General features: G+C 47.0%; 1 protein-coding gene across 1 annotated transcript in view; it reads right to left on the bottom strand.

Moving 5' to 3' along the window:
• Positions 1 to 1,381: 1,381 nt before the first annotated feature.
• Positions 1,382 to 13,959, bottom strand: part of MAP2K6 (mitogen-activated protein kinase kinase 6) — a 50,961-nt gene continuing 38,383 nt past the window's right edge. The window contains exons 11-12 of the mRNA XM_068151169.1: positions 13,016 to 13,061; positions 1,382 to 9,550 (exon numbers count right to left, since the gene is read on the bottom strand). Of these exons, the coding sequence (XP_068007270.1) occupies positions 9,473 to 9,550; positions 13,016 to 13,061 (124 nt within the window). The 3' untranslated portion in view covers positions 1,382 to 9,472. The remainder of the gene's footprint in view (positions 9,551 to 13,015; positions 13,062 to 13,959) is intronic.

Genomic DNA, 13,959 nt, shown 5'->3' with positions numbered 1-13,959 from the left:
CCCAGTCTAACACAGGTCACCCTTGCGGGACTTCACCTCAGAACAAGAAGCAGCCTCTCGTTAGTTGCTTCATCATTTCTGTAGGACTCACATCCTCTGTATCCAGATACATGCAGTCAAAGGGTGCATGGGTGGCCCTCAGCTCTGCTTCAAAGCAATCCTGGCAATCTTGAGTCTCACTGGCTTGAGAGTTAAAGGAAAATTCCATGTAAATTTGATATGGAAAAGCCTGGCATGAGACTTGGACAAGCCAAGCTCATTACAGACCAGACTTTATTTTTCAGGTGGAAAGTGATCGTTCTCTCAGCATTCCAGTGTGCTTTTTGGTTCATGGTGTTGTGACACAGAGCATTTTTACCAGTTAAACTGAACTCTGACGCTAGTCAATCTCATCTTGAAGGACCAATTACAGCCCAACTGGTGCTTTTCCTATTACCAAAGAAACAAAAAGAGTGAATAGGTTTATTTAAGAGACTCCAAGATGGCTAAAGGAAAATTGAAAAAACTTTGAGTTTTAAAGAAGGATTCCTTATCCACATCCCCAATTCTAGAGCAAACCAGGTCACTAAAAGAAAATCTAACTTGTTGTAAGTATAATTTAAAATAATAATTAGCCACCCTACTTCCATTTGCCATCCCAGCTGTTAGGAGGATACTACAGTGATTCCATATGGCTCGAAGGCAGGCTGAGAGATACCTTCAGTACACCTTGGATAGTACCAGAGATGGATAAATAATAAATAATAAGAACATGATAGGGAAGAATCAGCCTTCCACACATGAGGAAAAAGCAGAGACTTTCACAGTTATAAAACAAATGATCTTCCTGTAACAAATAAATCCTGAAAAGAAAGGAAAATGAGGACTTGCATGACCACAGGTTGGAAAGTCTTCTCTTTTCTAACACGGTCAAAATGTGGTTGGGTCCTTTGCCTCTGCCCTCTTCATTACCAGCGCACAGCTGGGGAATGGCTGCTTGTCCATTGTGCTCAGATATATTTTATTGATTTATTTACTTATTCTAGCTGAAAATATGCAGAAATGTCCTTGCTACGAATTTACCACCTCAAAAAAACAAAACCAAAAAAAAACCCCAGGTTTCACACGTTGAGACCAGAAATTTCATCCGTTTTGAGGCCCAACTTGCATCTGTGCCAATAAAACTGTTAATTCCTTAAACTGAACCTTTTTGGACATTTTGAGATAGTGGTGGTTTGTTGGGGTTTGTGTGTGTTTGGGTTTTTGTGGTTGGTTTTTTTTTTCCCCTAAGAGAAATGACAACTTTTACTCCAACACATTTCCAGTTTGCATTTAGCAGCTTCTCCCCCCACCCCTCCTTCCCTCCCTCCCACCCCCAACCCCAAACCCACCCACCCCCAACAATGTCTTGCTACTAAAAAATCAACGTGAAATTCTAACTATTTTATGTGCTGTGACTATTTCCAGCAGCCCCAGTGGCACAGTGACAGCTGTCACCAAGCAAAAGCCACTCAATTCACAATTAAGAAGGAAACAAAACAGTGGCAGAGCTCTGGAAATTCACTCCATACGTAGAGGACATAGGAAACATCTGGAGTCCAACCTTGGGTTTGCCAATACTGTATTTTGAACCAGGCTTTTTACTGATTGCAGTGCCCCTTGCTCAGCCAGGAGCCCACCAAAGAGCATGGGCCATGCTGTTAGATATTTATACAAGAGTCATGACTCAATCTGGGCTAAATGTGGACGGAGAGTTCTGCAGCTGCACCTGTAGATGTGAGAATCTGATCCTGACTTAACAGCTCCAACAGAGGCTGTAATTTATCTTTAAACACACCTTTCTGGCTCTTAGGAGGCACTTAATCTACCTCTCTTCGCTCTGCCGGCATAAATGGAGGACACCTGGCCCTTCCTGATTTTTCACACTATCCATCCTGAAAAAAAATAACCATACTACTCAGCTGAAAAATGCTAAAGGCTTCAAGATCATGTTCCAGGACACCCTGAGATGGCTCAATGTTCTTTATTAGAGGGGAAAGAAAACAGAGACGTGGCAGACCATCCCATCACACAACTCCTGGGGAAACTGTATCTACCTATGGTTTTGGAGGCCATGAGAACGCTCACTGCCAGGATGCTCTTTCCAGCCATCAGACATTGGCCACCTCTTCCTGTAGCACTTATCTCCATCTGCCTTCTGGCCCAGTCTGGTGCGTACCCTTGGGTCACAGCGCTTCGAAAAGACCACGGTCCGATCTCCTTTATTTTCCCCCCAAAATAATCATTAGCTAGGGCAAAACCAGATGGAATTAGGATAAACCCTGAGCTGGCCTGAAATATTCCTGTAAGAGGAACCAAACAGCAACTTTCCTGATGGCTTCAGTAAGACTTGGGGTGTGTCTACTCTATTATTTAAAAACAAAAAATAATAAAAGATTACCACTATTCCGAGTTTCCTGGATTTAGCCAAGCCTAAAAGCGAAAGTAACATAGCAAAATACCCTGAAATAAACTTCTAGGAAGGGATTTTCAGGTCTGGCTTAAAAAAACCACACAGCCTTGGAAATCGCCGAAAGATGTCTGATCTTTTGAGATTTCCATCTCTATTTCCAGAGCGTTTCAGACGCTTCCAAGCTTTTCCCAGCTTATCCTCGCGGTACCTCGCCGCCGCTGGACCTCTGCCTCGTCCTTTTAGAGAAAACCAAGAGCCTTTCGAGGAAGGAAACGTGGCCTGTCCTGTGACCAAGGGCCAGTCGCCTTGGAGTGAGGCTGCTGCAACTCCCAGGCTGCTCCCGCTTCCAGAACGGCATTTTCAATACCATGGCAGCAAAGCACGGAAGGAGAAGGTCTCGCTTCGGCTGGGTACCTGCAGGGTAACAAGCCCCTGGCTGCAGCTTCCCATTAGGCAGGCAGCGGATATCAGAAGGCAGCTCCTTCCTCTCCCCAGTGCTCTGTGGAGGGCTGGCTGGAGGCCCCTTCCCCTTGCCTTCACTCTGACCAACCACCTAGACAAAAGGCTGCTAGTAAAATCCCAGACAGTAAAATACAAAACACAAAGGTGGCTGAGACATAAGGAGCCGATGGAGCCGAGGAGCTTTCTAGCAAGCCATGAGTGCACTAAAGGAGGCCATGTAATAAATGTCATGCAGCCAAAATTGCTCCCAGTGGAACAGCACTGCTGGCTGCATAGGGCCCTGAAGAATTCATTTATCCCTGTGGCCTGTAAATTAGGTTTTTCCACCATTAGGTTAGGTAGAGACCACCTGAAAAATTTTTCCCTCTTTTTTTCTCAGCTACAGAGTCCTTCCCTGTGCTTCCCTCATCATTTAAGTCAGACTCTGATGAGCTCAGCAGGGGAAGCAGCAGACAGCAAGCATCAGCCCACTTGCAGTTTTTCCTTCTGGATTTCCTCTGGGTTTTACATCTTGTTTCTCTTGCTGGAAGTGGGGATGCAGTGGCCTTCTGGGACTTGTCAGCCAACCTATCACCTACAAATCTGGGCCTGATAGAGCACATGGCAAGAGAAAGGGAAGACAGGCTGCTCTCACCAGATTATTTACTCAGCTGAGTCTGTGGCTGCCCTCTCTCTCTGCTCCAGCCTTTCCCATCAATTCCAGACCTACCTTGGCAGAGTAGATTGACACCAGCTGCCTATAGGAGAACTCATATTGTCCCTATGGCCCTGAAACCACCCTTGCAGTTTACAACGCTCTCTTCAGAGCCTCCTTTGATATAGCACAAGAACCTTTGTCTCCAGATCACTGGCACCACCAGCTCCCAGATATGTCCATATGCATCTGCAAACACATAAAAGCTGAGGCTCATCTGAGCTTTTTCTAGGCCTCTTTATTAACAAAATCAACTGCCTTTTTTTTGGTGTGGGTTTATGTGAAGCCTCCTTTCAACCCACAACAGAGCTGCCTACTGCACTCCCTTCCAGCCATGGTCTGGGAGAGCAAATCTCCCTGCACTGCAGAGCCCTGGCCTGCCAGAGCACACTTCAAATTTCATACTATCCATCTGCTCCATAAAGGCTGAGCTGAAATATTAATTAGGAGATCAGATCCCTTCTCACCAGAAACAATCTGGATTTTATAGCTCAGCCAGAGGCCAGCGAAGCAGACAAAGCTCTGTGATACATCCTTTGCTGCTGGTTAAGGGCTTTCAAGGAAACAACCAACTTGGGGGAAGGACACAGACAGTAAAACACGTGGACATCTGGTCTGGTTTGTCCACTCTTCATCTCCCCCATGCTCAACCCCCTCCTCCTGAGTGCATGTTCAGAGAGAGACGACTCCTCTAACATAAACAGCTATAATATGGCAATAAAGATTAATGAGCAAAACTTGCCATTTTATGTATAACCCATGGGGATTTACAATCATTAATCTTTATTAGTGTGTAATAACTGTTTAGACATTAAGGACAGATTCTCAGCTGGACAAAACTGGCCTTATTCCAGCCAAGCCAATGGAGCAATGCCAGTTTACACCCTTCATGACCCTAGCTCTAAATGAGACCCATCCCCTTCTGTAGGAATCATATCACTAGCAGTATTTCCCCAACTGCAGGGGCAGACCAGTGAAGGCAACTATTTGTCTTTCTCTGTAGCCGAAAAAGAGAGCTGCATGTGTCCAGGAAGCTCAACAATGGACATGTCAATAAACATGAGGAAATTCAATGAAAAAGCAACAGCAACAAAAGGAACCCCAAGGAGCAGGGAAGTGGATGATTTTTGAGGCAAGACTATAAGATCTGGTTTGGCAGGAGCGTAACTAAGAGGGATGTAGCAATCTTTGGCATGTGAAAGAGAGAAAGCACCAAGACAGGCTCCCAGAGTTCCTCTAAGAGGAACAAGATGGAAGAGAGAGAATAAAAAATTAAAAAAAAAAGAGCATCTTGGATGGATTTTCTGAGAGAGGAGTTTGGGGTTTGTTTTTAATTAAAAAAATGAGGTCTATTAAAGAAGGGAGCTGGTGGAAACCTTGTCTGAACTACATCAGACCAGCCACCAAAGCAATGCTGCGTTTGACCAAGCAGGATTTCCTCTTCTGAAGCATGAAGGAAAGAAGGGCAGTGTGCAGGTAGACACTTAGCTCACAGCAAGCATGGAGAAATCCCAGCTAAGGCTGTGCAGGCTGGTGTCTGCACTCAGCACCAGGCATTGCTCTGCTGCATGGGCAAAGGGCCTGATGGCCACTTCTCACCAAGAGAAGGTGCAGATTACATTGACCCAGCAAGTACACAGCCATCTCCCTCTGCACCTGCTGAAGAACTGGGAGCTCAACTGCACATCACTGTAGAGTTTTTTCTGAGTAGTGACCCACCAGCTGCCTCTTCCACCGCATAGGTGAGGCCAGCTGCCTCCAGAACTGGTGTTCCCACCTCTTTAACAAGTCAGAAATGCCACTAGTAAACCAGACAGAAATCAGGAAAAATGCAGAAATACAGTACTTAGATATTTGTGTAGTTTTGTACACCTCCAGAAAAAGATGGGCATTTCACCCACTACAGCAGCACAGACCTGGTGTTACAAAATGCCACCAGTCAATGTCCCCCAACCCCTCCTTTCAGGTTCAAGGGACCTGGGGCACTTGGGGACCCAGAAAACAGCTTTTCTGTCAGTGACACTTCAAGATCTTTAGTGATGGCAAGGCTTCAAGCATCTTGGAGGTTGCAGTAACACCAATAGCTGTATGGTGGAGGGAAAATGAGGAGGGACATCTTGCCCTGGTGTTCCCCCACTGCTTGTCACAGGGATGGATGGGCTGTGCATCCTCCATGCAGCCCAACAACCACTGCTCGTGGCAGAGCAGAGAGGTCCTCCCTGCCTGCCAAAGGGCTAACTGTCCTGGAACTCATTCACACAGCTGGTCTAGGTCACAGCTCAGTGCTAAGCTCCAAGAAGCTTTTCTCTCCTCTCTGCTCCCTGGTGTGGTTTTGGTTTGTTTCAGGTTCATGGCATGAGATCTGCTTCTTTTTCAGTTAAAAATCTGAGTTGAGGACAATCTAACACACTGCCTAGAGTCTTGTGCCATCTAAAACCTAAAGTTTGTTGAAGACCAACTTTAAACCTAAACACCTTGGCTGTTTGGAAGGCATGGCTGTTTGGGAAAGGCTTCATGTCCCAAAAATCATGCCTGTCCTAGGCAACCTTGTGCTCAAGCCATGTTCTGAGTCCTGACTGAAGGTATTTCACCTTCACAGAGGTTAAAATCAAATGAAATAGAAAAGAGCCTGACTTTCACCTTGTAGCCCAGCATGTTTTCAGAGCTTTTATGCACATAGGAGTCCCTGGCTCTCCTCCCTGTGCAAAGGTCACCAGCTCAGGCTTCCCCCTAAGAAAGCTTTGTGTCCCCAGGTGACACAAGGGATCCAGCCAGCCTCTGCACTTCTGCCACAACTACCTTCCACAGCAATGATCACTCAGACCACTGCATTCACACTGGTCACAGAGATTCACACTTCTCTGGGCTGACGCAAATGACTTTATAAGGAACAAAGCCATGGAGAATCAGGAGGGAAGGGAAGTGATTTGTCACATGCCCTATTGTAATGGCATTGAAACAAAGGGATTAGCCAGCCCAAGCACGGCAAGAGCAAAAAGCATCAAAGAAAGCACTCAGCATGTAGTGTCAAGACATGGAGGAATCGTTTTAGGGGTTACTAGCTGCAGACAACACTGACATTAATTTTCTATTGGAAAATGCTGGTGACATTCATATCTGCTATTAATACTCAACTTTGACAGTGCCCCATAAATTCAACCTGTCAATTACAATGGCACTGAAATAAAGGTGCTCTGAGGTCAAGGAGATGTGGTGTCCAAATGAGACTTATATTCCAGGAGGAAAGTGGCAAAAACAATCTTTAACCAAAGCATCAGATCCATATGCAGGAAAACCAAAGGGTGGTTTTAAATGTCATGTTTTTCAAAGCAAGAATTGATGCTGGAACCAACTCTATAAACTGGCTGGCTGGACTTTTAGCTGCAGCTGAGGACAATCAATCAAAAGAGCTCTGTGACTCTGAGAAAGTGAGAGAGAGAAAACACATCTCTCCCCCCCAGAAGGAATATGAGAGGGCAGATTGAGCTGTGCGAGGCCTCTAAAAATGACAGTGTAAAGTAAAACATCCTTGTGTTTCACCCACACCAAAATGTAACCTGAAAGGTTGCCCTTGACACAATGTGGGACGTGGAGCATATCATTACTGAGGGCTAGGAGGCTTGTGACACATGGCTAAGGAAGGAGAGCCTCTTCCCAAAAGTCTGCTGCTCAGTTCTAGTGAGCCCTCCTCAAGCCACCCTGCTCTGCAGCTGAGGGGCACAAGGATTGCTAAATCCTCAGGAGCAGTGCTCCTCTATCTCTTTCTATGCTGGCCTCAGCTGCACTTTGTTAGGGTTCACAGCCACCTCTGTGGGCACTGCCAGCCACAGCCGTGGCAGTGACAGTGGCAGCCCAGGCACTGACGGTGTCTACATGCACCTCTTCAAACTGGTCACCATGTCCCTAGCACAAGAGGTACCACTGTTTGGGAAGCCCTGCTCTAAATACTGCCCTCCCCATCAGCCCTTCCACAGGATCACTTCCCAAACAGATGCTCGGATGAGTCCAGAAGCCCAACCTGCACCAACAGAGACTGTAGCCATGAAACTGGGAGACAAAGGGCCAGATCCCAGGCTGACCTACATCCTGCCCAACTGAAATATTGCAGAGCAAGGCATGCAGTTGGGATTTGACTCTTAAGAGTTTGGACCAAAGCGATGGATGGGGAAGGGAAGCATGTGGAGGGGCATGAGGCATAAGTGCTGCAGGCACAGGCACTCTCCTTCACAAGGCCTGGAGAAGGAGCCATGGGCAAAGGCGAAGGTCCTCATAGACAAGTGAGGCAGCTGTGCAGGTTTGGCCCAGTCAAACCAGCATCAATCCAGGGCCAGAGGCCTCACTACAGACTCAGCAGCACCTTGCAGTGCAGGGCCTCCCCTTTTCTCTAGACAGTAACTGTGTTACCTTAAAGCAGTGTGATCTGCTGTCTTCCCCTCCCACCCCAACAGCCCCCCATGCTTCTGCCCTTGCCTAACAACTTTCCTCTGAGGACCTGGCCAACAGCAATGAGCTCCTGCTAGGGGTGAGCTATGGTTTCCCTGTGTGGTTTCCTAGGCTGCAGCTCTCACAGGAGACACCTGCAGCCCACATCAGTGCCCAGTGCTCCTGGCTGCCTTCAGCATCCCAAGCAGAGCTGGACACATCCCAAACCCCATGCTGTCACAGGCTCCAGGGAGCTGCTAGCAATCCAAAGGCTGTGGGCAATCACAGAGGGATTGCTGCCAATGCAGTGCCGAGAGCCCTGGAAACTCACGCTGACATACCCTGTTTTTCAGATGTCATCCTATGCATACTGTTACTCTTTCCTATCTGGAGAATGAGAGGAATTCCTTCTAGGCCCTAAGCAGCTCATCCCCAGCCCAAGGGATCCTCAGGCACTGCAATGCTGCTGGGCCCACGAATAGGTGGGGACCGACGACTGCAGCCTCCTCCCGATCTTTGTGCAACTTATCTGACAGTCTACTTTCTTCTGGGGCTTTTGTCCCAGGCGCTATCCCAGCATTGTCCTCCCTCTCCAGACCTCAGCACCTGCCCAAGAGAGCAGAGTAAATGGGTGGGACACAGGGCAAGGACGTTCCTGGCAGGAGGCTGGCAGTGCTCCCTAGGCTGGCCGGGACACACCAGCCGGACTCGGAGCACCCTGGGGCCTCCCTCCCTTACAGTAATGCTCACAGGCTGCAAGAGCAGCTCGAGTAGCTCAGCTGAGATCCTTGTTTATAAATTCTTTTGATGATGCACATTAAATATTCTCCACGACACAGACAATTCCTCTCTTCTTTCTCTTTTCCTGTGACACCTTTTCCCCAGCAAAGCCCTACAACTATTGCTTGCTGTGGCCTCATTTAGCATCATCATCATCGTCACCACACACGCATCCTCATATAAAACAGAAATCTATTCCATCAAGCACTTAACATAAATATTAAAATAATGGAAGGGACAAAATATAAATCTACATACAGCTTCATGACTACCATAGCACCTATTACCACGACAAAGCAAATTCTGGTTTGGGGGGGGGAAGGGAAAGGGAGGGTTGAGGAGAAAGTTAGGAGGAGGGACTTTGACTGTCATTAAATATGTAAATCACTCTTTTCAGCTTCTTTTTTGTTGTTGTTGTTGTTGGGGTTTTTTGGGTTACCAACCTTATTAAAATTCATTCCACTAACCAGCTCGTTCTATGTCACTATGGATACCAAAGAACCCTTTTAAAAACTTGGGCAAGGCAGGGGTTTCTCAGAATTAAAAAGAAACAAAACAAAACAAAACAAAACAACACAAACCACGGTGACTTGCTGTTGGTGCTCTCATGACAAGTCCTGCCACGTGCCCCTCCCCTGCACCCACCAGTCCACAGAAGGGCAATTCATTAACAAGTCCAGTTCTCAGTCTCCCAGGATGAGTTTGACAAAAGAGGCGACGTCTGTCTCTTTGGATTCGTGCAGGGTGAAGAAGGGATGTTGCTGGGAAAGAGAGGGGGGATAAAAATTAGAGTTTTATTATTCACAGCACTAAGGACCAAACCTAAAACCTTTTCCTGACAATCTTCTAGACAGTGAAACATTATTTTGTTGCCAGCATCCCAATATTGAGCTTTCTGTGTTTTGTAGCTGAGACAAGTTAGGGAGCCTGAAGGGCCACTCCACGAATGCTGCAGATTTGTGCTGTCCTCTTGGATTTCCTCTAAGCCCTGAGCTAGGCTGCTCTCAAAAGTATTAAAAAACACTGCCTCCATCTCTAGCACATCATACCCTTTGTCACATGCTGGCTGAAAGCTCTGTGGTGCCTTGGGTAGAGATGTGCTCCTCCTGAGATGGTGGTTACCCACTCCACCGCACACCAGCTCCAACAGGAGCAAGAAAAACCCTTGCAGGAAGGCTGACTGCCGTGGGTTTTCCCTCAGCTTCCTACTTTATCTGTGTATTTACCCTCTGGTGACTTCTGAGTCTCATTTCTTCCCTGCAATTGCTCATACTCACAGCAGGAGATGGCTACTTTACCCCTAACCACCACAAAGAGGAAAGCCACCCCAGCTAGAAAGCCATCCCGGCTGGAAAGCCATCCACAGCTGTGTGTTTAACTACTTAATCGTGACCAACATGGGAAGACATCCTGCCAGAAAACCTTGCCTACATTTCAGCACAAATGGAAAAATATGTGTAAGGAGAAAAAAAGCCCACAACTGAATGCCCCCTGACAACAGCCAAGCCCCTCTCCACTAGCACTAGTGATTCAGTTTGCTGCCGGGGGCTGTAACACATCAGCTGAGATCAGCCAACTCGTACCTGAAATCACCAAAACACTATTTGACACCCACTGTCCTAGCAGTTAAATGTATTTGTTTGTATGGAGAATGTCACAGAGAACCAAAAGGCAGCTGGGACCCTGCAAGGCTCACAGGTGACCTCCACTCTATGCAAAATGCTGCTGTGCAGAGAGAGCTTGGTTCGATTCCATGCAAGGGGGATCTCGGTTTGCTTCCTGACCTTCTCATTTCAAAACAGATTTTTAAAGACAACTTGGAGTTTTTTGAAGCTGTCCATCACCTCAGACCCCAAGCACTGGCTATTTCAATGTTCGTTTATGGCAGTGGCCAAGTGAAAGGATAAGAAGAGCAAAGGAATGAGATCTTCCAAGGTGGGATCAAGCAAAACCTTGTCCAGTGAGTAAAAAGAGGCAGCTCTGAGCAGTCAGGAAGTGACCCAAAGACACACCAGCAAGGAAGAGGAAGCACAATTATGTGGGAAATGGAGCTGAAATGGGTTGAGGCAAGGATCCAGACATAATTTAAGGTCTCCCTGGGTCAGACAGTCACAGGAGTTGAAGTGTCCTGAGTAACTCTTGGAGAGCTGACCCAAACGGCCTGCTGTGTTATTATCCTAGTATGATGCCACTGCTTTGACATCCCAGCTAAGTCGCACCCAAAGCAGTGCTACCACAGCCTGGAAACACCCACAGGCATGACATGGGTGGCAGTGGTGGCCTCTAGCCCTGTCTCTCAGTGAACCTAACTCCTTTGCCAATGACTTGAGTCTGATTAGAGCACAGAACACCCTGTGCCAAGTGGGATGTGCTCCACACAATGCACAGACCACCAGTCCTGCAGTAGTTTCACACTCCACTTCACCTGGGGAAGTTGGTCTTTAAATGAAATTAAGCATCCATATCAATTTTCCTGATGCAAAAGATAGCAGAGAGTCATATTTTCCATGAGAAACCTCAATTCCACAGGAAAGCAAGGTCTTGGTCTAAATGACAAGTCCAATCCAGTACCGCAACTTAATGCCATAACAGAGAGAGAGAGGAGGGAGCAAAAAAAACCAAACCAAACCAACAAAACAGCAACCCTCAACCACAGGACTTCACAACATTCATGTCAGCCATAAAATACCACAGCATTGAGATACTCTAGAGAGGTGATCCAAGAACCTAATTCAATAGAAATGCACTCGCTTGCCAGTGGGTATTAATGCTGCAACAGACGGAGCTGCTCCGGTGAACCTATTTGATAACAGGCCACTTGGCAAACTTCAGAAGCTTGCTTAAAATATATATGTATTTAGTCAAGAAGAAGAAGAAGAAAGAAAGGTGGGGGGGAAAAATAGCCATAAACCTCAAGCCTCCCTTTGTTCAAAACCAGCACTTGGGCAAACTGTGTGTAAATCAGATCTATATATAGTCTAATTGTGTTACAGGGCCCAGTGAGAAATGCCACGGGAGTTATTCACTGCTTTACAACTGACATTCAAAAGGTACAGGGATTGCCAGCATCTCTTGCAGCTACAAAGCACCTTTAACCCTGGCACCTTCACAGAGGTGCCAACACCTCCAAGCAGACAGCACAAGGTAGTGACAAAGCTGATGGCACAATGTACATCCTACAAGTTATGGGGCAGGAGATAGCAATGCCCGAGCAGATTCTGCAGAAGTTTCCACCCTTAACCCAGAAGACCTTGCCAGTGGCACTAAGCGGGGGTGGGCACGTAGATTCCTACATGCAAGGCAAGCATTTGGGTCAGGATCTTCAGAAATCACAAAGTAAGGCACCTTCCTGCCTTTAGCAATGAAGTGAGAATAAAAAAGGGACTGGATGCTTATAGGGGTGAAACACTGACTTCCAAAGTTCTCCTGCTTTTTGCTGGCTGTTAGGAGCACCAGGATCACTACCAGAAAGTCAAGGGAGAGAGAGACCATGAAGCTGTGAAGCCCTAGCAGAAAAATCTCATCACAAGGCCTGTTCTGGCCAGCTCCAGCCCAGAGCTCTGGCTGTGTCTGCACTGCTGGGAGTTCATCAGCAGTTGAGTGCATCTGACCTCAAAGCCCTGTGGTGCCTTCCATTTCCCCCATCATAAGCCTTTATCAGCATCTTCTTCCTTAGTTATTCCCCTGTCCTAGACCTGCTCACAGCAAACAGTGTCTAAGCAGCAGATGAATTCAATAACCGGAATTATTAGTCACCGTCTCATCTCTGTCCTCAACATCCAGGAATTCCTCTGCCCAAAAAGTCTCCTCGCCACAAATCCATGACAGTAAAGCCTACCAGTTCCTGCTGCCCACATGGACCCTCCAAAGTAGATCCATTTCCATGGGTATATGAAGGCATCACACAAACCTAAGAGGGGATTTCACCTTTCCTGACTGCTTCTTCACAGCCTCATTCTTGCCCCTTAATGAATTTGTGAACTGCTTTTATGTATTTTTCTTGCTTGACCTGACTGGAACAGCACCTGAAGAGCCTTCCAAAGGGCATCTCTGCTTTGCAGTCACCCTCCCAAGACCCTGAAGTGCCATGATTCTCCCATCTGTTACGAAAATAGAGATGCTGGGTATCATGAACCACTGGTCACTATGGAAATCCTGTCCTCAGCATCTCATTGTACTCCATCTCAGCTCTCACCCAAGACACTGCTTGCTGCAGGCACACTCACCATAAGCTCTGGGTATGTTGGCCGTTCTTTGGAATTCTTCTTCAAGCTTTAATGGAAAAAAAAGAAGAAAGCATTTAAAAGTCACATTCTGTATGCAATTCAAGCAAGGCCATACAATTCCAGCATGACAAAAGCAAAGTTTCAAGTCTCTGTAGGAGTTCAGCTACTCATCAGACAGCTTGAGCCTCGAGGACACCTACAGCCATCACAGCCCTGTGTGGCACACACTGCTGGGTACACACAGGTGCAGAGAGATCACCCACGGTCAAATAAGATCTGGAGACACCACACATACCAGTGAAGGCTTGTTGCTGGGGGCCAGGTGCAACTGGTTTTGTGAGTACTACGTGGCAGGCCAGAGACTAAGGGAATGGACACAGCCTTCAACCTCTGGTTGTGAGCTCTGAAGCACGTGTACAACTATTTGTTTATCACCATGCTGTTATCAGCAGGGACGGGTCCATGGGACATCCTATTTTTTTTATTTCTTTTTTTTTCCCCTCTCCTACAACAGATGGCTCTGGAGGGTTGTAGCTGGAAGCTATTTTGGTTTCCCTCCAGCAGAAAATAGCTTTTAAAAGACAGGACGTAATCTCTACTCACTTCCTGACTGTGTATTTAGGGGAAAGACACTTGGAGCAACTTGAAAAGATCTTCACACACGTACACGTTGGTGGCGGGGAAAAGGTGTCACACTGAGCCAAACAAAAGTGAGAACCTCGGTGGTGGTAAGTCTCTCCTCTGCTGGGATTTGCTGGAGCCCAGAGGAAGCAGAGGACACACACTGAATAGATATTTCCTGCTTGCTGTGTGTAGTGGGCTCATGTTTAGTGTCATGATGTGAATGAACGGAGGAACCTAGTAACGATACGTGCCAGCACTGCCGAACTGAAGGTAGGGGATGTGTCACATCCTCTGAGCCTGAGGCAGCCCAAGCTGAGATG

Source organism: Melanerpes formicivorus, unplaced genomic scaffold, assembly GCF_026170545.1.
Source record: "Melanerpes formicivorus ecotype bairdi unplaced genomic scaffold, bMelFor1.0.p_v2 SCAF_21, whole genome shotgun sequence".
Classification (NCBI taxonomy): Eukaryota; Metazoa; Chordata; class Aves; order Piciformes; family Picidae; genus Melanerpes; species Melanerpes formicivorus.
Note: the sequence above shows the minus strand (reverse complement) of the source record. Positions and strands in the feature narration are given on the sequence as shown.